Source organism: Scyliorhinus canicula, chromosome 24 (genome assembly GCF_902713615.1).
Source record: "Scyliorhinus canicula chromosome 24, sScyCan1.1, whole genome shotgun sequence".
Lineage (NCBI taxonomy): Eukaryota > Metazoa > Chordata > Chondrichthyes > Carcharhiniformes > Scyliorhinidae > Scyliorhinus > Scyliorhinus canicula.
This window is the reverse complement of record NC_052169.1, coordinates 4,479,367-4,501,954: the sequence shown is the minus strand read 5'-3', so window position 1 is coordinate 4,501,954 and position 22,588 is coordinate 4,479,367. Positions and strand designations below refer to the sequence as shown.

The 22,588-nt window shown below is 47.2% G+C and overlaps 1 protein-coding gene across 6 annotated transcripts in view; it reads right to left on the bottom strand.

The window, feature by feature from the left end:
• ppip5k1a (diphosphoinositol pentakisphosphate kinase 1a) overlaps nucleotides 1-22,588 on the bottom strand; it is a 149,821-nt gene that overhangs the window by 51,100 nt on the left and 76,133 nt on the right. For all 6 annotated transcript variants that reach the window (XM_038784073.1, XM_038784074.1, XM_038784075.1 and 3 more), the window contains 7 exons: nucleotides 21,374-21,556; nucleotides 18,866-19,007; nucleotides 15,352-15,575; nucleotides 7,622-7,749; nucleotides 4,323-4,437; nucleotides 3,964-4,071; nucleotides 431-547 (listed from right to left, as the gene is read on the bottom strand). In XM_038784073.1, the coding sequence (XP_038640001.1) occupies nucleotides 431-547; nucleotides 3,964-4,071; nucleotides 4,323-4,437; nucleotides 7,622-7,749; nucleotides 15,352-15,575; nucleotides 18,866-19,007; nucleotides 21,374-21,556 (1,017 nt within the window). The remainder of the gene's footprint in view (nucleotides 1-430; nucleotides 548-3,963; nucleotides 4,072-4,322; nucleotides 4,438-7,621; nucleotides 7,750-15,351; nucleotides 15,576-18,865; nucleotides 19,008-21,373; nucleotides 21,557-22,588) is intronic.

Sequence of the window (22,588 nt, the reverse complement as noted above, 5' to 3'; positions counted from 1 at the left end):
CTCCTTCATTCACCTGAGGAAGGAGCTGCGCTCTGAAAGCCAGTGATTCCAAACAAACCGGTTGGACTGTAACCTGGTGTTGTAAAACTTCTTACTGTGCTCACCCCAGTCCAAGGCCAGCATCTCCACATCCTTCTCTCCAAGGAGAACAGTCCCAACCTCTCCAATCTATTCTCATCGCTGACGTTTCTCATCAGAGGCGAGAATGCCTATTGAGCTGTGACTGACTTATAATTATTTTCATCAGAGAATATGAATGCCTGAAATGTTAGTTTTTGACGTGTTCAGACCCATGTTTGAAGAAGGATCAGTTATACATGCAAGTCAGCAAGATATTGCGGCAAATCAGATTATTTTTGCAGTTCATCAAAGAAATTTGTAAAAAATGACAGCGAAGGGAAATTGCCCAAGGGATTCCAATGGGATTTACCTCAGCTGATGCAGGCCGAAACCCAGACCCTGTGGGGGCGTTTTCGTCTTCGTCACAACCTTTAGCACCTGGGCTGAAATGGAGCTCCACATGGAATCGTTCTTCTGACGATGGGTCCTAATATTAAATAATCAAAACACTTCAAAATTACATGGTATACGTCACAGGTACAAGAGCATTGGACAAGTCGATAAAGCTGCTAATAAAGGCATCGGCGGTCATAGAAGCAGCACAGCGTGCAAAAAACAAGGAAATAACGTTAAACCTTCATAAATCACTGGTTAGATCTGGAACAGTGAGTCCAATTCTGGGCACCGCCCTTTAGGAAGGATGCCGAGGTGTTGGCGAGGGGCAGGGAAGAATTATGAGAAAGGCATGACGGATTTCCCTTACATGGAGAGACCAGGGAAGCTGCGATTGTTATCCTGACAGCAGAGGTTAGGGGAAGTTTTAACAGAGGTTTCAAAAGGATGAGCAGTTTTGAGAAGAGCAGATAGGTAACAGGAGGGTCAGCAGCAAGAGGGCAATATAACTGTTTATGGAAAGAAGCCAGATCGGAGACAAGGAGAATTCTTTTATTTATTTTTTACACAGTAAGGTATGATGATAGGGAATGCACAATCTGAAATGGCAGTGGAAGTAAATTCAATAATAACTTTTAAAAGGAACTGGATAAATAATTAAAAAGGAAGAATTTGTTGGATATGGTGAAAGAACAGAGTGAAAGTGGGACTAATCTGGTAGATCTCCCAAAGAGCTGGCATAGGCACAATGTCTGAATGAACACATTCTGTGATGTACGACTTTATAAACAGAGTGGCTGCAAGAGAGGTTCTTCTTTAATACTGTTAATTTGACTTTATTGGGAGGAGTCTATTCCCTGTGAGCAGGTTGTTGAGAGACGTATATGAAAAGGATGGGGAAACACCCTCCCCACCAGATCCCACCCCTCTGATGAGCAGTGCAATCCTGTCTCCTACCACACCCCAAGTGTTAGTGTTCCCACTCCTGAGGAAGGCAAGAACAAATAGGAAATAAAAATTACGGCCAATTTCAGGAAGAACTGAAAACTCCACAGCTGAGAGAGAAAGAATGGAGAAACCAGACTAATTGGATTGCTCTTTTGAGGCAGCTGGCACAGGCATAAGGTGAATGCCCTCCTTCTGTGCTGCAAGTTATGGGCGGCACGGGTAGCACAGTGGTTAGCACTGTTGCTTCACACCACCAGGGTCCCGGATTCGATTCCCGGCTTGGGTCACTGTCTGTGCAGAGGCTGCGCGTTCTCCCAGTGTCTGCGTGGGTTTCCTCCGGGCGCTCCGGTTTCCTCCCACAGTCCAAAGATGGGCAGGTTAGGTGAGATGGACATTCTGGATTCCTCCTCTGTGTACCCGGACAGGTGCTGGAATGCGGGGACTAGGGGCTTTTCATAGTAACCTCATTGCAGTGTTAATGTCAGCCTACTTGTGACAATAGTAAAGATTATTACTATTAAGATTCTATGTTTACTGTGAAAAATTCCCTGCCCACCTCCTAACTCAATCAATTTCAGGATTCCACAATTCCCCAGAGGCGTCAGATCTCATACTATCCCCTCTCCCATATGTCCCAGTGTCCTCATGATCAGAGTAGATTATATACTTTGAAGAGGTGGATCGGTACATTGAAGGTGCCGAGCAATCATTTCCAAATTGAACCCAACAGCTGATTTACAAAGATCCACAGATTCCAGAGCAGGTTAAGAGCTCAAGGTTATTGAGTTGACAAGTTAAACATTAATAATAATAATCTTTATTAGTGTCACAAGTAGGCTTATATTAACACTGCAATGACGTTGCTGTGAAAAGCCCCTAGTTGCCACATTCCGGCGCCTGTTCTGGTACACAGAGGGAGAATTCAGAATGTCTAATTCACCTAACAGCACGTCTTTCGGGACTTGTGGGAGGAAACCGGAGCACCCGGAGGAAACACACACAGACACGGGGAGAACGTGCAGACTCCTCAGTGACCCAAGCCGGGATTCAAACCCATGCCTCTGCCGCTGTGAAGCAACAGTGCTAACCACTGTGCTACCCAAGGAATACCCAGGAATGCTAACAATCATGGTCACTGGCTTGGAGACTGAGCATCAGACCCAGTTAGGGTACCAGCATTACCTACTGCAGTATACCTGAAGCTCCTCATTGTTGTTCAATCACTGTTTAGTGTTGTATATTAAAAATGGCTCCAATTACATGGAGCACTCAAGGAACTGCCTTTCCTTCTGCAGCACTATCAAGATAGTGGATAGCATAATTGCTTCACAGCTCCAGGGTCCCAGGTTCGATTCCCGGCTTGGGTCACTGTCTGTGCGGAGTCTGCACATCCTCCCCGTGTGTGCGTGGGCTTCCTCCGGGTGCTCCGGTTTCCTCCCACAGTCCAAAGATGTGCAGGTTAGGTGGATTGGCCATGATAAATTGCCCTTAGTGTCCAAAATTGCCCTTAGTGTTAGGTGGGGTTACTGGGTTATGGGGATAGGGTGGAGGTGTTGAGCTTGGGTAGGGTGCTCTTTCCAAGAGCCGGTGCAGACTCGATGGGCCGAATGGCCTCCTTCTGCACTGTAAATTCTATGTAAGAAACTATGTAAGACTTCAAGCTGAAACCATTCGCTAACATGCACACTGATAAATAAACATTAATTTCAGGCATTTATTTGATTCAATATTCAACCTAAAAGCTTTCTGTGCCTCATAAATTAGGCTGTAAGAGATATGCCGAATATTATTTCCTTTGCAGCGTCCTTATTTTAAAATAAATTTAGAGTACCCAATTTTATTTTTTCCAATTAAGGGGCAATTTAGCAAGACCAATCCACCTTGCCTGGACATCTTTGGGTTGTGGGGGTGAGACCCACGCAAACACGGGGAGAATGTGCAAACTCCACAAGGACAGTGACCCAGAGCCGGGATCGAACCTGGGACCCTGGAGCTGTGCTAACCACTGTGCTACCGTGCGGCTCCAAAATCTGGTTCCGCTGGGGCTCGAACCCAGGATCGTCTTGCGTGTAAAGCAGGCGTAATAATTACTACACTATGGGACCAGTCAGGCTCATGAGCTTCATTTGCATGTCAGACCATCAATGCACGGCGCCCAAATTCTGACTATTATCGTTAATAATTTCCTGAGTAACACCAAAACATTTCAAATAAAGAGAGCAACGTCCAGGTGAATGGTACGGACCAGAAAGACTCCTGTTCAATGGCTGCCCTGTGGCGAATTAGCTGGTCTGAGCAAGCCAGCCGCAGTTCCTGCGGTATCCGCTTGCTGCTGGCAAGTGCGGAGATGAGGATTAGCCCCAAACCTCATTTTCTAGTTGAATTGCTTGCAGATGCTCACTGTCTAAGCCCGTGTTCCGAAGGTGGCTACTTGGGTTAGTTGCTGGAACTGGAGGAATGTCAAACCTAGGTAGGAAAGACGTTTGACAAAATACAACTCAAACTACTACCGATCACCTCACTACACAGTGAATCCATTGGATATATTTACGAAGAGCGTACCTTATTGTTATCCTCATACAACATTATGACAATCTGCGTCATGTAGTTCAGTTCCGAGACTGCCCCAAGGTAGTCCATGGCTCTCTTCCACTGCTGATCTTTTAGCTCCTGAGAATCAGAGAAGAAAGTCCATTAATTCAGACAAAAATCGATTGAAGAATTTTCTGTGATAGTTTTGGAATTGGATGGAAGATACGCGACGGGGTGGGAGTAACAACGAGGGCAAAGGGCATACTGGGGAGAGGGAGGGGGGGGGGGGGGAGAATTAATCAAAAATACATGTTTTTCTCTCAAAGTTCATCCATTGTCAGGAGCACCCATTGAGGAACATCTGATCTTGTGGAAGTGAAAGTACTTACACCCAAGAGACCCCCATAACGAAACAAACTCAGCAAAGAATGGACGTGGCTTTCACTTGTGAAATATAACCGTGTTCGAACGTGTCGCCCAGGAGACATCACCCCTCTGGAATAGCTAAACAACAGAACAAAAAGCTAATCAGGTCAGCACTGCTGTAACCAAGAAAGAAAAGTGATACTTACATTTGGAGTTGTACAGGTCTACAACACATAAAAGGCCCTTCGGCCCACTGCGCCTGCGCTGGTCAAAAGCAGTCATCTAACTATTCTAATCCCATTGTCCAGCACTGGGCCCATAGTCTTCTCTGTCTTGGCATCGCAAGTGCACATCTAAATACTCTCTGGGAGAAAATGTTTTTCCTCACATCCCCTCTAAACCTCCCCTCCCTTATCTCGGTCATTGATCCCCTCACCAAGGGGAAAAGTTTCTTCCAGTCCATCTATGCCCCTCGTAATTTTGTACATCCCAATCATGTCACCACCACCCCCCTCCAGTCTGCTCTGCTCCAAGGAAAACAGCCCCAGTCTATCGAATCTCCATTGCTCAAACTCTCCAGCCCAGACAACATCCTGGGAAATCTCCTCTGCTCCCTTTCCAGTGGCTATCACATCCCTCCTTTGATGTGGATTCCAGAACTGCACACAATACTCTAGCTGTGGCTGAACCAACATTTATGTAGCACCTTTGACCACCTCAGGAGACCCCAAAGTGCTTCACGGCCCAGGAAGTCATTTTCAAAGTGTAGTTCCTGTTGTAATTCAGGAAACGTGGCAGCCGACAGCAACTCCTACAAACAGCAAGGAGAGAAGGGCCAGATCATCTGTGTTAGTGATGTTGGCTGAAGGATGAATATTGTCCCAGGACACGGGGGGGACCGCCCTGCTCTTCTTCACCATAGTGCTATGGGATCTTTTACATCCACCTGAAAGGGCAGATGGCCTCAGTTTAATGTCTAATCTGGAAAAACAGCATCTCCAACAGTGCAGCACTCCTTCAATACTACACCTGACTGACAGCCTAGATTTCCTTTACTAATTTCTCAGGAGTGGAACATGAACCCACAACCTCCGAGATGCGAGTGATGCCATTGAGCAACAACTGATGCAACAAACAATCACTACTTTACCTCCTGATCACCCCCACCCCAGCTTTCCTAAACGGCACTTGTATTTATATAGCACCTTTAACTTAGGAAGACATCGGGCAGCACAAGTGGTTAGCACTGTGGCTTCACTGCGCCAGGGTCCCAGGTTCGATTCCCTGCTGGGTCACTGTCTGTGCGGAGTCTGCACGGTCCCCCCGTGCCTGCGTGGGTTTCCTCCGGGTGCTCCGGTTTCCTCCCACACTCCAAAGACGTGCAGGTTAAGTGGATTGGCCATGCTAAATTGCCCTTAGTGACCAAAAAAGGTTAGGAGGGGTTATTGGGTTACGGGGATAGGGTGGAAGTGAGGGCTTAAGTGGGTCGGTGCAGGCTCGATGGGCCGAATGGCCTCCTTCTGCACTGTATGTTCTATGTTTATACCAAGTGTTTCAGAGAAGCTTAAGGCAGGTGAGACTGAATGCCGAGGCAAAGGAAGAGTTAGCAGGCGGGCAACCTAAAGCTAAGTGAAAGTGGTGTGTTTTAAGGGAAGGGGGCTTAAAGGAGGACAGATTTAGGAAGAAGAGACTGATTCCTGCCAAGGTAATGACCCTCAGAGGCCAAAGGCCTTCGAGTAACTTGCCCGAGTGATTATCTCCGGGGGAGATGGTGGCATTGCAAGATTGTCATTGGACTAGTTCCAGAGACCCAGATTAATTTTCTTTTTTTTTTTCTTTTCTCTTTAAATTTAGAGTACCCAATTTTTTTTTTCCCAGTTAAGGGGCAATTTAGCCTGGCCAATCCACCCACCTTCTCTGCACATCTTTGGGTTGTGGGGGCGAAACCCACGCAGACACAGGGAGACCAGATTAATTTTCTGGGGACGTGGGTTCAAATCCCACCACAGCTGCTGGGGGAATTCAAATTCAATAAAACAAGAATTAAAAACTAATCTCAGTAATAATGACCATGAAACTATCAGCAATAATCGTAAAAACCTATCTGCTTCATGAATGTCCTTTAGGGAAGGAAATCTACCTTCCTTACTGGGTCTGGCCTACCATGTGACCCCAGTCTCATAGCAATGTGACCGACCATGGTCCAGCACGCTATTCAGTTCAAGGGGAATAAGGGGTGGCAACAAATGCCTCACCTGTGATGCCCACATCCCAAAAAAAGAATAAAAGACAAAAAAACATTTCATCTGGAAAGCTGGACAAGATATGGTCAAACAGCTTAACATTAAAGGGCATCATAGCTCCTTTGGGGGGGGGGGGGGGGGGGGGGGGGGGATTTTCATAGAATTTACAGTGCAGAAAGAGGCCCTTAGGTCCATCGAGTCTGCACTGGCCCTCGGAAAGACTTAAACCCATAACTCCACCCTATCCTCGTAACCCAGTCATCCCACCTAACCCTTTTGGACACTAAGGGCCATTTAGCATGGCCAATCCACCTAACCTGCACATCTTTAGACTGTGGAAAGTTTTAAATGGGGAACCCAGGCTGATTCTCCCCCACCACCATCCCTTGCCTCTCTGACACCACGCAGTCTTTCGTCAAGGTCGCAGGACAGATTAGAAAACTCAGCTCGGACCTAGAATGAGGTTTCGCTACTCTATCAGGCAGCATCTTCACCCTCTATTAACACTGGGAACCATATCAGCTCCAAATCACTCACTTCTCACTTCTCCTACTGCAGTTCCAGAAATGCTCGTGTTTTAGCTCCAAGTGTGGCCTTACCAATGCCCTCTGCAGTTGTGGTAAAACGTTTCTATTCCTATACTCAAATCCTCTCGCTATGAAGACCAACGCACCATTTGCCTTGGGTATTCATGGTGGCAAGGTGGAATCAATGTGCTCCAAGCCATTCGGCCCTTCATTTCTGTGCCAGCTCTTTGAAATTAGTCACACACTCCTGCTCTCTCTCTCTCTCTCCACATTTTTCTTTTTCAACTACTTGTCCAATGCCTTTTAGAAAGTTGCTCTTGAATCTGCTTCTAAACCCCTTCGGCAGTGCATTCCAGATTGTAACAATTCACTGCACAAAAATGTTTTCCTTCCACGCCACCCTGTTTCTTTTCTCGACATTTTGTTTAGTTTTACAAGAATTTTCCCACAGAAAGGCAAAGCAAACTGCAGATGGATTTAGAACTCTGTCCATCCAGTGCATAGGCAGACTCTGAATGCAGCAAAGGCTCACACTCCAAGTGGCTGTCTTACAGGGGGTGGAGTTTGTTGACAGATTCATCTTCATGCGTCCTTTGTAGATCCAGCTGCATTTTCTTGATCAGCGGGAGGCAATATGCGTAGGCAATGTCCAGCTTCTCTTCTTTGTTAATACCATATTCCTACAGAAAACAAATCAGACTGGAGTTTGCAGCAAGGCAGCCAAGTGAAAGACCCAGTATTCTCAGCAAACAAGAGTCTGCACAAGTGTCAACAGTACAAGAATAAAGGAGAACAATAAATGCATGCAAAATAATGGAGCCACCACAGTTTAGCACACTGACCATTCCATTACAGGAAGGACATTACAGTTACAGAAAGCATACAGTGCAGATTCATCAGGTGAATCAATCATCATAGATTCATAGAATTCCAAATGCGCACAAGGTGTCCATTTGGCCCACTGAGTTTACACCAACGCTTCCAAAGGGCACCCAACCTAGGCCCACTCCCTCCTTCCAACCCCACAACCCTATAACCTAACCGACATATCATGAGGAGATTTACCAGGATGTTGCCTGGTATGGAGGGAAGATCTTATGAGGGAAGGCTGAGGGGCTTAAGGCTGTTTTCGTTAGAGAGAAGAAGGTTAAGAGGTGACTTAATTGAGGCATACAAGATGATCAGAGGATTAGATAGGGTGGACAGTGAGAGCCTTTTTCCTGGATGGTGATGTCCAGCACGAGGGGACATAACTTTAAATTGAGGGGAGATAGATATAGGACAGATGTCAGAGGTAGGTTCTTTACTCAGAGAGTAGTAAGGGCGTGGAATGCCCTGCCTGCAACAGTAGTGGACTCACCAACACTAAGCGCATTCAAATGGTCATTGGATGAGAAGGGAATAGTGCAGATGGGCTTTAGATTGATTTCACAGGTCAGTGCAACATCGAGGGCCGACGGGCCTGTACTGCGTGGTAATGTGCTATGTTTGGACACTAAGGGGCCATTTATCACGGCCAATCCACCCAACCTGCAAATCTTTGGACTGCGGGAGGAAACCGGAGCACCCGGAGGAAACCCATGCAGGCACGAGGAGAAGGTGCAAACTCCATACAGTCACCCAATCCCGGGATTGAACTCGGGTCACTGGAGCTGTGAAGCAACAGTGCTAACCAGACTTCAATTGTAAAGGAAGAGACATTCATCAGCGCCGAGGACCCGGGTTCGAATCCCGGCCCTGGGTCACTGTCCGCGTGGAATTTGCACATTCTCCCCGTGTTTGTGTGGGTCTCACCCCCACAACCCAAAGATGCGCAGGTCAGGTGGACTGGCCATGCTAAATTGCCCCTTAATCGGAAAAAAGAAAGGATTGAGTACTCTAAATGTATTTATTGTTTTTAAAAAAGGAAGAGACATTCAGTGTTTGATTCAGTCAAATCAACCTGTTCATAAAGCAGACCTCAAGATTACTTACTGGAGTGAGGAATGCTGAACGGTGTGGAAAGAGAAGGACTTTCATTCTAGAGCAATGGCGATGGTAGACTGCAATATCACATTAACTTTATTAGCTTTCCAGGGAATTTTACTCTCCACAAATTAGCTTTTTAATTCATTTGCAATTAATTAATTTACTAGCATGGGAATGTGGGAGGGGGTGAGGGGAGGGGAGAGTTAATGAGATTATCTGATCTGAACGAATCATGGTTGTAATCCCAACACGCGACTACATGGTAATCCCAGAATACTGACAAAGGCAGAGTTTTTGCAACCGACAAGGTGAATTTCTCATTTGGGAGCGACAGATGGGTACACTACCAATGCTGGGATGATGTATAATTATTTTCCATCAGCAAGGATTCAGCCTAAAACATAGACACTGCATCAATCAGTTCCCCTTGTTGATTACAGTGTCATTAACGTATTTATTGACAGACACTGTTGTGTCTCTCTCACTCTACATTTTTATTATTATACGGACCATCATTACACACAGTGATAGGTATAGGTACAGATTGAAAGAGAGAGAGAGCGAGAGAAGGATAACAAAGAGAAACAGAAAGAGAGAGACAACAGCCTGGCAAAGCCCGTCTCAATGTATATTACATAGAAAGAGGTACAAATACAGTCAGTGCATCTCTTATCGAGGCCAGCAACAAACACGGATTTTGCACCATTGTGGAAATGCATTTGCGATTTAATTTTCAGCTGCCGCAGAACACAGGAAACGAAATGTTTGAAACAAAACATCAGGGAGATTTGTACCCATTGCGATAGAATGGGTGGAGCTCAAACAGAACAGACTGTACGTGCAGACAGCGCCTGCATAGCTTGCATACTAAAGCTGTATCCACAGAGAGAGAGAGAGACGTCAACATTGGGGAAATGTTAACACAGTACACAGTGATTTACGATCAGAGAGTGAGGCAGGCTCACAGAAACCATTTAAACAAATAGGAGCTCCACTTATTGGAAGGAGTGGAATATGCCAAAACAGACGACATTCCTAAGTCAAGTGAGTGAAATCTGGCAGTTCTGTCGGTAGACACATACTGACTTGTCACTGTTGTGTGGTGCTGACCTTGACTGTTATACTTACATTGATTTTTACATTTGCAACAATGAAAAATCCCATAAAGGCCATCACGACAGAGAGTTAAATAAATTAGAGACTGAACTGATGAAAGGTCATCGACCTGAAACCTAACTGTTTCTTTATACAGATGCTGCCTGGCCTGCTGAGCATTTCCAGCATCTTTTCTTTTAGTTACGATTACCTCAGCCTGGACTGGAGGGAGCCGGGTTGATGGGTCTCGCTTTGGGTTTGTGAAGCTTTGAAACCTGCTTTCTTCATGTTAAACACCTCATAACAGGGTAAAGCATCGCTGCAACCTGTCTGTCCTGAAATCCTCTCACAGGACAGAGCCATTCTGCAGCTAGTTTATTGGGAGAAGCATTTCACTCGCCTTCAAGCCTCACTGTCGCAGTATGTTTTCTTTTATCCCTTTGTATTTGGTTGTTTACAATGAATTTCACACCCCACTGACTTTTGCAAGATTCATGATTGATAGATGATGGACATCTCAATGGAGGTATTAGCTTAGTTTGTTTATATAACATTTCATGGTCCATTAAGCCTGAAGTTCTTTCTCTTTCGAGCAGGTGTCCTGTCTGACCACATTTTTGTACAGTGGATTTTTTTTTACTCAAGTGTTTTCTAGAAATAAGTTGCTCTGTTCAACACCAATTTCTAAAAGCTGGATCTTTTTCCAAGCCTTGATGCTTGAACAGCATGCCTCAGAGGGAATTTTCCACCATCGAAGCAGCTGGTGCCTCTCATACATTAAAGTGCAAGGGTTCCCCAAGGAGGTTCTTCTTACAGCCACTGTTGAATTCTCTGCATAGACGTGATGATCATGCCCGGATGCTTGGAGGTCTTTGTAGCCCCCGGGAGGTCAGGGACATGACTAGACACTGCCCTGGCACGGCCTATTGGCAGTGCCACTGCCAGGGTGCCAGGGAGAGGGTCACGTTGGTACTACCATGGGGCAGGCGGAAGGGGGAGGGGGTGGCATTTGGCAATGCACGTACACCACACACACGTACCCACACACAGGTACCCAGACACACACATACACACAGGTACCCACACACACATACACACAGGTACCCACACACACACATACACACAGGTACCCACACACACATATACACAGGTACCCACACACACCTACACACAGTTTATATTGTGGTTATTACTTGATCTACACATGGGAGCAGGGAGGTATTAAATGATCCACTGAGGGAAAATCTGGAGTTTTTCCAAAGAGGTAACAGAGAATTGATGAGGGAAATGCTGTTGATGTGGTATACAAGGCATTTGGCGCGATGCCTCACAACAGATAAGTGAGAAACGTGGAATAAAGGGACAGCAGCAAGTTAGATAGAAAATAAGCCAAATGACTGGAAACAGAGACAAGTGATTAATGGATGTTTTTCGGGCTGAAGGAAGAAGGTTTGTAGTGCAAGGGACCCCAGAGGTCAGTATCGGAATCCTTAAATGTGAGGTGATTCCCTTTGGTAGAAGAACATGGACAAACAGCATAAAACAAAGGGTATTTCTCCAGAGGAGGTGGATCAGCAGAGGGACCTGGGTGCACGTGGTTAAGTCACTAAAGGCGGCAGAACAGTTTGAGAGAGCAGTTAATAAAGCCTACAGTATCCTAGACTTTATTCCCAGGGTCAAATAGTAGAAGAACAAGATTACAGTGAACCTATGGAAGACACCAGTTAGAGTTCAGCTGGAATACTGCATAAAGTTTTGGGCGCTGCGTTTTAGGAAGGACGTGAAGGAGCTGCAGAGAGTGCAGAAGAGCTCAAGGGAATCGCTTTGAGAAAAGGCGGCGGCGAGGAGATTTGATACAACTATCCAAAATCATCATAATAACAATTTTTATTAGCGTCACAAGTAGGCTCACATTAACACTGCAATGAAAATCCCCTAGTCGCCACACTCCGGCACCTATTCCGCTAATTGGAGAGAGAATTCAGAATGTCCAATTCACCTAACACGCCTTTCGGGACTACGAGGGGCCTGGAGAGAGTAGGCCAGTGGGACACTGTTCCCACTCATGAAATAATTGAGCTGGAGAGGGCACGGATTTAAAGACATTGTCAAAAGAAGCAAAAAAAGTGACGGGAGGAAAAACCTTCTCACACTGCGAGTGGTTAGGATCTGGATCGCACTACCTGAGACTGTGGTGGAGGCAGGTTCAATCAAGGCCTTCAAAAGAGAATTGGACGGTTATTTGAAAAGAACCAATCTGCAGGGTTACAGGGAGAAGGCAGGGGAATGGAACTCGGTGAAATGCTCATTCAGAGAGCTGGTGCAGACACGATGGGCTGAATTCTGTGATGCCAGTGGGATATTGCTATGCATGAAACATGCAGAAAATTTACCTCCAGCAGCAGTCAATCGAATTCCAAATAATTAATTACGTGTACAGCTCAGTGAGATATTGGAGAAGCTTCCTAAAGTGCCATAGAAATTGTATCAAGTCTGCAACAGGCCATTCAGCCCAATTACTCGGTGTTGGTGTTTATACTGTACACGGCTTTCCTCCCATTCAATCTCCCTTATCTCAGCCTATCAGCACAGATTTCTACTCTCTTTCTTCTCATACACTCATCTAGTTTCCTCTTGAAATCATCTCAGCTTTTGGCCTCAACCATGTCCTGTGGGAATGAATTCCATATTCTCACTGCTCTCTGATCAAATACATTGCTTCCTATATCCTGGTCTTGCATTAACGGCCTCTTGCTTTGGGTTCTCCCATACGGGGAAACATTCTCTCCAAATCCAGTTGGAGCTGCTTTAGCTCAGTGGGCTAGACAGCTGGTTTGTGATGCAGAACAAGGCCAGCAGCGCGGGTTCAATTCCCGTACCGGCTGAGAATTCCGAATTCTCCCTCTTGTGAAATGAAAAATGAAAATCGCTTATTGTCACGAGTAGGCTTCAAATGAAGTTACTGTGAAAAGCCCCTGGTCGCCACATTCCGGCGCCTGTTCGGGGAGGCTGGTACGGGAACTCTGTGTACCCGAACAGACGCCGGAGTGTGATGACTAGGAGCTTTTCACAGTCACTTCATTGCAGTGTTAATGTAAGCCTACTTGTGACAGTAAAGATTATTTTATTTTATATTTCAATCTAATGGCGTCCAACCCGTTCATCTTTTTAAAACCCAGTATCAGGTCATCTCTTGTTAAAGGAAAAATAGCCTCAGACCATTTAATCTTCCGGATTAGCTGCAATCTCTCAGTTCTGGTCGCATTCTCGTAGATCTTTGCTTGCAATTTCTCCAATGCGGTCCTTTGTTTTTTAATATAGTATAGACCAGAACTATGGAGTTCTGCACGTCCAAGAGTCCTGTACAATAAATGCAAGGCTTTTTCTGCCATTGAACGAGTTAAGCCATTCAACTAGAACACAGCCAGAGAGCTTTCTGCGCGGATCGTGTGTGGAACAGATATGCAAATATGCCTTATTCAGGGCAAGCTTCTTGTTCTATTTCTGTGTGTGGCGTAACAGTAGAATGAAATGTAACCTTCAAGAAGTGCCAGACATTTGCAGTACTTCAATTCACGGTACTTTCCAGTTTGATGAAAACATATGTGGATGACCAAGTTTATTTAGGATTGCCAAACAGGAGGCTGAAGCCAAGGGACTGGAGCTAAAATTATGGAGGGGCCTGCAGCAAAATCAGGGGCTGTTTAGCACAGGGCTAAATCGCTGGTTTTGAAAGCAGACCAGGGCAGGCCAGCAGCACGGTTCAATTCCCGTACCAGCCTCCCCGAACAGGCGCCGGAATGTGGCGACTAGGGGCTTTTCACAGTAACTTCATTTGAAGCCTACTTGTGACAATAAGCAATTTCATTTTTCAAAACTCAACAGCTTTTGGGTAACTGTGGTTATCAGTGCCACCTACTGGGTGTATGGCATAACTGCAGCTTTGCACAAAAATTTCAAATACAGGATGCTTCCGTTCGATAAACGTTACATTTTATTCTACCACCCCTTCGCTTTAATAAGAATCTGACCTCAAATTCGAGATCCCCAATTTCAGCCCCCCCCCCCCCCCCCCCCCCCCCCCCCCCCCCCCCCCCCCCCCCCCCCCCCCCCCCCCCCACCACCCCAGCCATTTTGTTTCCTTTTCTCTACACGTTCGATTCTCCTCTTATTTTTGCTTTCAGACACCAGCACAACAGCCCCAGGTACATCTTTTATTCCCTCGTTCCTTTTCTTGCCCCATCTCCCTTATCTTCCACACTGGGAGACTTTCCCATCTTTCACCCCGTCCCCTTTTCCCCCTGTCCCACTCTCCCCCTTGCTGAAATTCTGTTACATCCCAGAATTTTCCCAGTTCTGGTGAAACGTCATCTACCTGAAACAATGCCCATTTCTTTCTCTGTAAATGCTGCCTAACCAGGCTGAACATTTCCAGCATTTTGTGTTTGTGTCAAGAGGAGATTTGTTTTGCTTTCGGAGTGGGTGAGGGAAGGCGAGATGCCAAGTTTGCATTTACAGTGTTTCTAACACAGGAAAATAACCCAAGGTGCGTTAGAGCAGTGTTATCATAGTTTAACACCAGGGCAGTGATTAAGACTATGTAGGGACAGAGAGCTTGTTTATACTGGAAGACACGGAGAGCTGGATTCTACGGTCACCGTCACTGAAATCAGTGTTCGACGAATGGCCGGAGAATCCAAGTTTTCCACCAAATCGGGGGGCAGTGCTAATTTCGCGGTGCCTGCCCCCCTCTGAGCACACCGCGCCGCTTAGCGACGGCCTCAGGACATTGCCTGAGTCCTGCCCCTGATGCTCCGCCCCTGACCGGCTGGGTTCCCGACGACACTGGACACGTTTGGTCTAGAGTGCGTGAGCAGGCTGAAAGGGGGGGAACTATTTTGTGGGCCGGGTCCAAGGGGTGCATCCGCCATGAAGCACGGAGCGGCCGCTGCAGACCACCGCCGCGCACACGTGCGGCCACGGATCTGGCAATTCTCCGGGGCGTATCGGCAGCTGGAACCAGGTGCTCTACGCTGCCGGCATGCTAGCCCCCAAATCGGTGGCCGTTTTGCACCAGTTTTCCTGGCATAAAACGCCACCGTTCCCACGCTGGTGTGGGGCCATAGCCCCAGAATCGAAGAATCCAGCCGGGATATTATCTCTCTACCATGCATTGCCGATGTTGCAGCATGCACTGTTCTGTCCAATTAACTTCCTACCTGAGGTATAATGATGTCTGCAAGGGCTTTGGAGAGCTTGAAGAGCTCCAACGTGTCCTCGAGTTTCAAGGCGCTGTTGTGTTGCACATCGTACTTAATGCAATCGTAGATATCTGGGATTTTACTGATGTCGTAGCGGCCGCTCTTCATCCTGAAATCTCTCTCCAGCTTTGACCAGCGTTGCAGCATCAGCTCCAGGGTCTCACTGTGGTACAGCTGAAGGTCTGCAAGAAACAAAAACATTTGGTTAAATTTTTTTAAATTTAGAGAACCCAATTTGTTTTTTCCCCAATTGAGGGGCAATTTAGCCTGGCCAATCCACCTACCCTGCACATCTTTGGGTTGTGGGACCCACACAAACACGGGGAGAATGTGCAAAGTTCACAAGGACACTGACGTGTCCTCAGCGCTGTGAGACAGCAGTGCTAACCATTGCGTCACCGTGCCACCCCAAAACCTTTGATTTAAATAAACATTTTCGATTCACCAGACTAAAATCCGGGAAGATGACAAGCCAAAGTTTATTTCCCCGAGTTAATAAACCGCCAGAAAAAAAGCAAGAAGCAAAGAGAAAGAAAATCCACTTACTGTATTAGAATAGGCGCCAACTTTCGCAAACCAAAACCTTCTGCAAACATTACTCAATTTGGGAGCATTACTCTCTCTGCGTCATGGTTACATTACATATACATCGCCTGCCTGCCTCCTTGTGTTGTTCTGCCTGTGTCTGGTCTCTTACTGTCTCACCTGAGTTTCTGCTTCTCTCCCATCCATCTGACCACAGAGGAAGTTGGGACTGAATGAAAGTTGACTCACCAAGCACTGTTTAAGCCATTTGAGCTTTGATGTCAAACAAGTCCATTCAACTGCCTCTGAGTGGAGTACGAGCCAACTAGCGTGAAAGAGCTGCAGCGCTGACAAATGGAGAGGGGCAGATACAGCAGATTTCAGGGGTTTGGAAGACTGACTGTATGAAATTTAATTGTGTGTATTATTAGAGATTCCTGGCCACTCAATTTTTACAATACTGTGGTCTGGTCCCTTGGTCTACGACTATCCAAGCTTAAAGAACAAGTGCATTCGTGAGAAGGCAATTGTTAAATTTAATGCAAAAATAACTGATTATGCTTCAATAACTCAGGGCACTGATGTGTAGCTGAAGGGATTAGCGAACCAGATAGTGTGAATGGGGCTGATAATATGGAGCACCTCAAGCCAAAATGCTGGCACTCCTGCTGGTGTTAAGGCAGCTCCTTCGCATCAGGCTCAGAAATGCCTCCAAGCTCCAGCAATACAATCAACTTAAACAGGATTTTAAACAAAAATCATCAAATGGTGGGAATCACAAATAAAAGATAGAAAGTGCTGGAAATACACATAATATCCAAAATAAGCATTAACGCCAAAACAATACTGTACTGCAGATGCTGGAAATCAGAAATAACAAAAATATGTTGCTGGAAACTCTCAGCAGGTCAGACTGAAACACTGGGCACGATTTTCCCACTGCGGCCACCACCGATCTTGTTGAGCCAGGGACATTGCGGGGGAAGGCCTAAATCGGGCTTCTAGCTGAGGGGAAAACGGTACACGAGTCACCCGGCCCGCGGCGATCTGCATCACGCCCTCGCTGGCCATGATCCAGGTAATAATATTTAAATTAGCTATAGAACCATATAATCCCAGAGGGACACTAAGGCGCAATTTTGCATGCCCAATCCACCTAACCTCATAGAATCATAGAATTTACAGTGCAGAAGGAGACCATTTGGTTTAATCGAGTCTGCACCGGGCCTTGGAAAGAGCACCCTACCTAAGTTCACACTTTCACCCCATCCCTGTAACCCAGCAACCCCACCTAACCTTCTTGGACACTAAGGGCAATTTAGCATGGCCATCCACCTAACTTGCACATCTTTGGACTGTGGGAGGAAACTGGAGCACAGGGTCTGAACCCTTCCACCCGGGGGTCTCGGAGGCCATTGAAGCCCCCTCAGGTGGTTGGGTTCAGGGCAATACCCAGGCACCCCCCTGGTGCCCCAATACCCTGTAGTGGCAACTTAGCACCCTCACAGTTGGCAGGTTGGCACTGCCAGCGGCTCTTCCAGAGTTTGCCCAGTTTGCACTGCCAAGTGTCAGGGCCTGAGGGGTGGTGGTCTGCCCATGAAAGGGGGGGTGTGGTATGATGGGAGCCCTCAGCGACCCGATTGCAGGGTGTGCTGCCCCTATCTGTGGGAGGTTGCATTGTCCTTGGGGGGGGGGGGGGGGGTCTGAGGCACCGCAAAGCTCACTTAGAGATCGTAGCACTCTTTCAAAATAGTTACCCACTGCAGAAAAGATCGGCAAGTGTGGACTGGCAGGTAGCACCCCAAGGCGCCCAAAACAATGGTTACGTCTGGGTGAATACCGGTCTGGATCTCACCCAAAAAGCCAACAGGAAACACGCTGCCAAACTCGCCCAAAATAACACATTCCGTTCCAGAATGCATTCACCAATGGGACAGAGAATCGGGCGTCGGTCCGAGCACACAGACACACAACTCCTCCCCCCCCCCCCCCACCACCCCCGGTGGCATGAACGAGGTCCATTCCAAGCACTCAAGTGTGTGATTTCAATGCACTTAACTCACTTTGATGTGGTCCATGATTACAAACATTGGGGGGGGGGGGGGGGGGGGGGGTTCACCACTCGAGCCACTAAACCGTGAAGGGAGATTAATGAGTCAAAGCTGCAGACGGATTGTAGAAGCGGTCATTCGCAGACCACTACTGGAAAGCCACAAATGGCTGGCAACCAATGGATCTGTGGGAAGCAGGTGCAGGTCACAGCTGCTCTCTTTCGAGGAATGGACATGTGGAGCGGCAAGGTACGTATTACAGCTGCAATTCCTCTCAGCCTCTGTCTGGACTTCTCTCCAGCTTGGGGGGGGGGGGGGGGGGTATGACTGCCTGGTTCAAGAAGACAGCCCGATAGTTGGATTCTCTCGTGTACCACGGCATGCATAGATTTTCATGGCGAGGAACGCGGAATTGCTTCCCGCTTTATGACCCCAAGGGGATAGTAACACTGGTGCAATTCAACTCCGGCAGGAGAACATTGGGCAGGTTTCGCAGTTCCCCGCACCACATTTCTGGTGCGTCACGCCGGCAGGGTGCTCCGTTTCACTGGCTGGTCAATGGGGTTTCCCATTGTGGGGCAGCCCCACGCCGGCGGGATGCTCCGTTTCACTGGCTGGTCAATGGGGTTTCCCATTGTGGGGCAGCCCCACGCCGGCGGGATGCTCCGTTTCACTGGCTGGTCAATGGGGTTTCCCATTGTGGGGCAGCCCCACGCCGTCGGGGAAACCCCCCCCCCTCCCCCAGGCTGCTGGCAAAACGGAGTAGCCGGCCGGCGGAGAATGCAGCCCACTGTCTTCCAAAGGGAGAATCCAGCCCAAAGTCTGCTGATGCTGCTGCACTTCCACAACTTTCATTTTCCCGCTGACAGAAGCGAAAAGGAGAGAAACACATTTACCTGCTGATTTGGGGTCTTCTAATCTCTTCTTAATCTGGGAGGTGAGACTCTGGACCAAGGAGTAAACTCGATCGCAGGTATTGACGGGGTTCTGAATCAACTTCATGGAGTTAATGAGAGAAGCGCTGCCAGTGGGAGCCAGCTACAAAACAAAGAATGAAAATAGACCAGATGCAAATAGTTTAAACAAGAAAAGCAAGTCCCATTAGATGCCGGGTGCTTCTGACATCTTGTAATTTAAGATTTTCAAATGGGCCAACTTCCTCGCCAAACAATTCAGCCTGAAGCTTTGTTTACTTAACAATTAAACTGTGTGGCTGAAAGAGACACAATTCTACCTCAGAAACAGAATGCTGTGCATTATAATGCTCCTCCTTATAAAACAGGGAATCATATTATGTAACATGTCCAATGCCACACAACTGCTAATTATAAAGGCTTAGCAAAAACTTGAGCATTAAATCATCTGTTTTCATCACTCACATAGCGCTTATTCCCGGTTTTTAAAAAAAAAAATCGGAAGGTAATGTTACTGTCATTCATGTCCTCCCACGTTTCCCAGCTAGCACTTTACAGAGAAACTGGGCAACGGTCTATAACTGTACTGCGGGGTGCCATCAAGTCTGATCACAGCAGGAACGAGAAGAGAAAGCAAGTCAAGAGGTAGCAATGAGATGACACAGCTAAACGAGAGAACCTCCATATTACTGATGTTGGAGTATGAAGCAGTGTGGTGAGATTGAAGGGTGTCGGCAGATGGAAGAGTCACGATGAAGGCCGACTTAGAGCTTTAGAACAGCGTTTCCCAAACCTTTTCCCAGTGTGATCCCATTTTTATAGCAAAGACTTGACACCCAGAGCAAAAAATTTAAAAATAGGATCCTCATTATTGATGCAACAGAATTCTGATTCTGAGGGCGGGATTTTCCCAGGAATCAGCAACGGCCGATGGCAGGCGGTAAAATTGGCATTGATGCCACCGGTGGCAATGGCAGCTTGCTCAGCCATGTAGTCCAGGACTTTGATAAAAAACTTAATGAATCAGGAACCAAGACATATCGCTGGCAGGCGGCCTCTGATTCACCTGCCCACTAGCAAATTAGAAACACAAGGATCGAGGCGCACAGCGACCAAACTAATTAACCCTGGAACCCCCGCCTGGCATCCCCCTCCCAGGCAGTGCGGGGGCCTAGGCAGTGCTAGGGGTTGCTCAGGTACTACCATGGCATGACCCTCTCCCCTCTAAGCACTGCCCTCCTGGGAGGTCTGTTCCCCAAGTGCACACCCTCAGAAACTGGTTGGGCGTCATGCCTTTCTGCTGTCACATCACATGGATGGACTTTCTGACTGCGGGGGGGGCGCGTGGGGGGAGGGGGGGGGGGGGTTTAATTCTGGCGTACGAACCTGATAACTACACGATAATGTATTCAAGTGAGGTTCCTGACATTCCACATCAGGCAGCACGGGCAGCAGGGTAGCATTGTGGTTAGCATAATTGCTTCACAGCTCCAGGGTCCCAGGTTCGATTCCAGCTTGGGTCACTGTCTGTGCGGAGTCTGCATATCCTCCCCGTGTGTGCGTGGGTTTCCTCCGGGTGCTCCGGTTTCCTCCCACAGTCCAACCATGTGCAGGTTAGGTGGATTGGCCATGATAAATTGCCCTTAGTGTCCAAAATTGCCCCTAGTGTTGGGTGGGGTTACTGGGTTATGGGGATAGGGTGGAGGTGTTGACCTTGGGTAGGGTGCTCTTTCCAGGAGCTGATGCAGACTCAATGGGCCGAATGGCCTCCTTCTGCACTGTAAATTCTATGACGACTATGAAACGTGCCAGTCATTGACGGGGTGGTGGGTGATAACTGCATCACGCATCTACGTAGACATAAAACGTGTCTTTGTGCCTCTGGTGATATTTTCTGCTTCCATCAGTGAACAAGCCCCATGAGAACGGGAGCCGAAAACCCCAGCCACGGAAGCAGGATCATTAATGATTTTTTAAAAAATAATTTCAATTAAGGAGCAATTTAGTGTGGCCAATCCACCTACCCTGCACATCTTTGGGTTGTGGGGGCGAAACCCACGCAAACACGGGGATAATGTGCAAACTCCACACGGACAGTGACCCTGGGTTAGGATCGAACCCGGGACCCTCGGCGCCGTGACTATTAATGATTTTGATGAGATGCAAAATGACCCTGATTATCGAACAGGCTCTCTACAAAAAAACCTTTTCACAGATTTTTGTTTGGAGCAGTAAATAGGCCTCAGCGAGCAATCAATTAGGCCACACCCACCAAAAGTAAAACACGAGGATCTACGGTTGTCAGAAATCAGCCTGATGCATCTGAGCTCGTGATCCCAAAATCTTGTCTCGCGACCCCGTTTGAGATCACAACCCACAGAAAAATAAATAAATGCAGGAACCAACTGCCGTCATCCTGAAGCCCCCCACCTCCCACCCCCAATCCATCCCTGGCCCATATTCAGTCCAGGCACACAGTCCATCAGTTACCCTGGTGTAATCCTCCTCTGCAAACACCTGATCCTTTTGCATGATCTCGTGAAGCCGTGCTTTAACACGATGCTGACAGCTGCTGAAGGAGTTGCTGTTACTGTCCAGCAGACCATTCATGTTGGCACTTTTCACCATCTGCACGAGAATTGGAGTCAGCTCGCCCTCCAGTGCTAGGAGTCCCTGTAACAGAGTACACAGAGGGCGGGTTACATATCGAGGATGGCGCTATGCGGGAGTGTAACATTGTTCATTTCATCTGCTCAAAACGCTGGCATCAAACGCTCCTTTATCTGGTGCCATGCGAGAGTACCTTTAAGAAATGGGTGTTTACTACTGCAGTGATGTCAGAGAGTGGGAGGACCTGGGCTGTCTGTCAGCTTTTTACTTTCGTTTTTGAGCAGGCTGCAGGGTGTGTTTTAGTTTCGTTTTCAGAGCTGGATAGGTGCAGTCACAGCCAGAAGGTGTATGAATCTCTGTCTGTCATCTAAAGACTGTAAATCGATCCTGGTGATTTAAAACTAATAACAGTAGTGACTTTAACCTGATGTGCTTCTGTTGAAAGGTGTTTCTTCTGTCTTCTGGATGTTGTTTGGGAAGTTATTAAGCATTACTTAATGTTATACTCTTTGGGGGTTGTATTTGAATTAATGATTGCGAAAATGTTCACTGTATGTTTTAAAAAGGTTAACTTGAGTTCATAGAATAAACATTGTTTTGCTTTAAAAATTACTTTTCCATTTCTGCTCTACCACACCTGTAGAGTGGGCCGTGCGCTCCACATACCACAATCTATTAAAAGTTGTGGGTCAGGTGAACTCCATGATACACTTTGGGGTTCTCTAAACCCTGGCCCATAACACTGGAATACAGGCAGCAACCCTCACTGCATCAGTCTGTTACCCTCCATTGCTCACACTAGAAAAGCGTGGTCTTGGCGACTGATGTTTGATTGAAAATGACTGCAAATTAGAAACTGTTAGCACTGCTGCCTCACAGCTCCAGGGATCTGGATTCGATTTCAGCCTTGGGTTTCCCCCAGGTGCTCAGATTCTTCCCACAGTGCAAAGGTGTGCAAGTTAGGTGGATTGACGATGCTAAATTGCCTATTAAGTCTCAAAGATGTGCAGGTTTAGGTGGGGCTATGTGGATGGGGCGGGGAGACTGGGCCGGGGGTAGAGTGCTCTTTCGCAGGATCAGTCCAGACTTGATGGG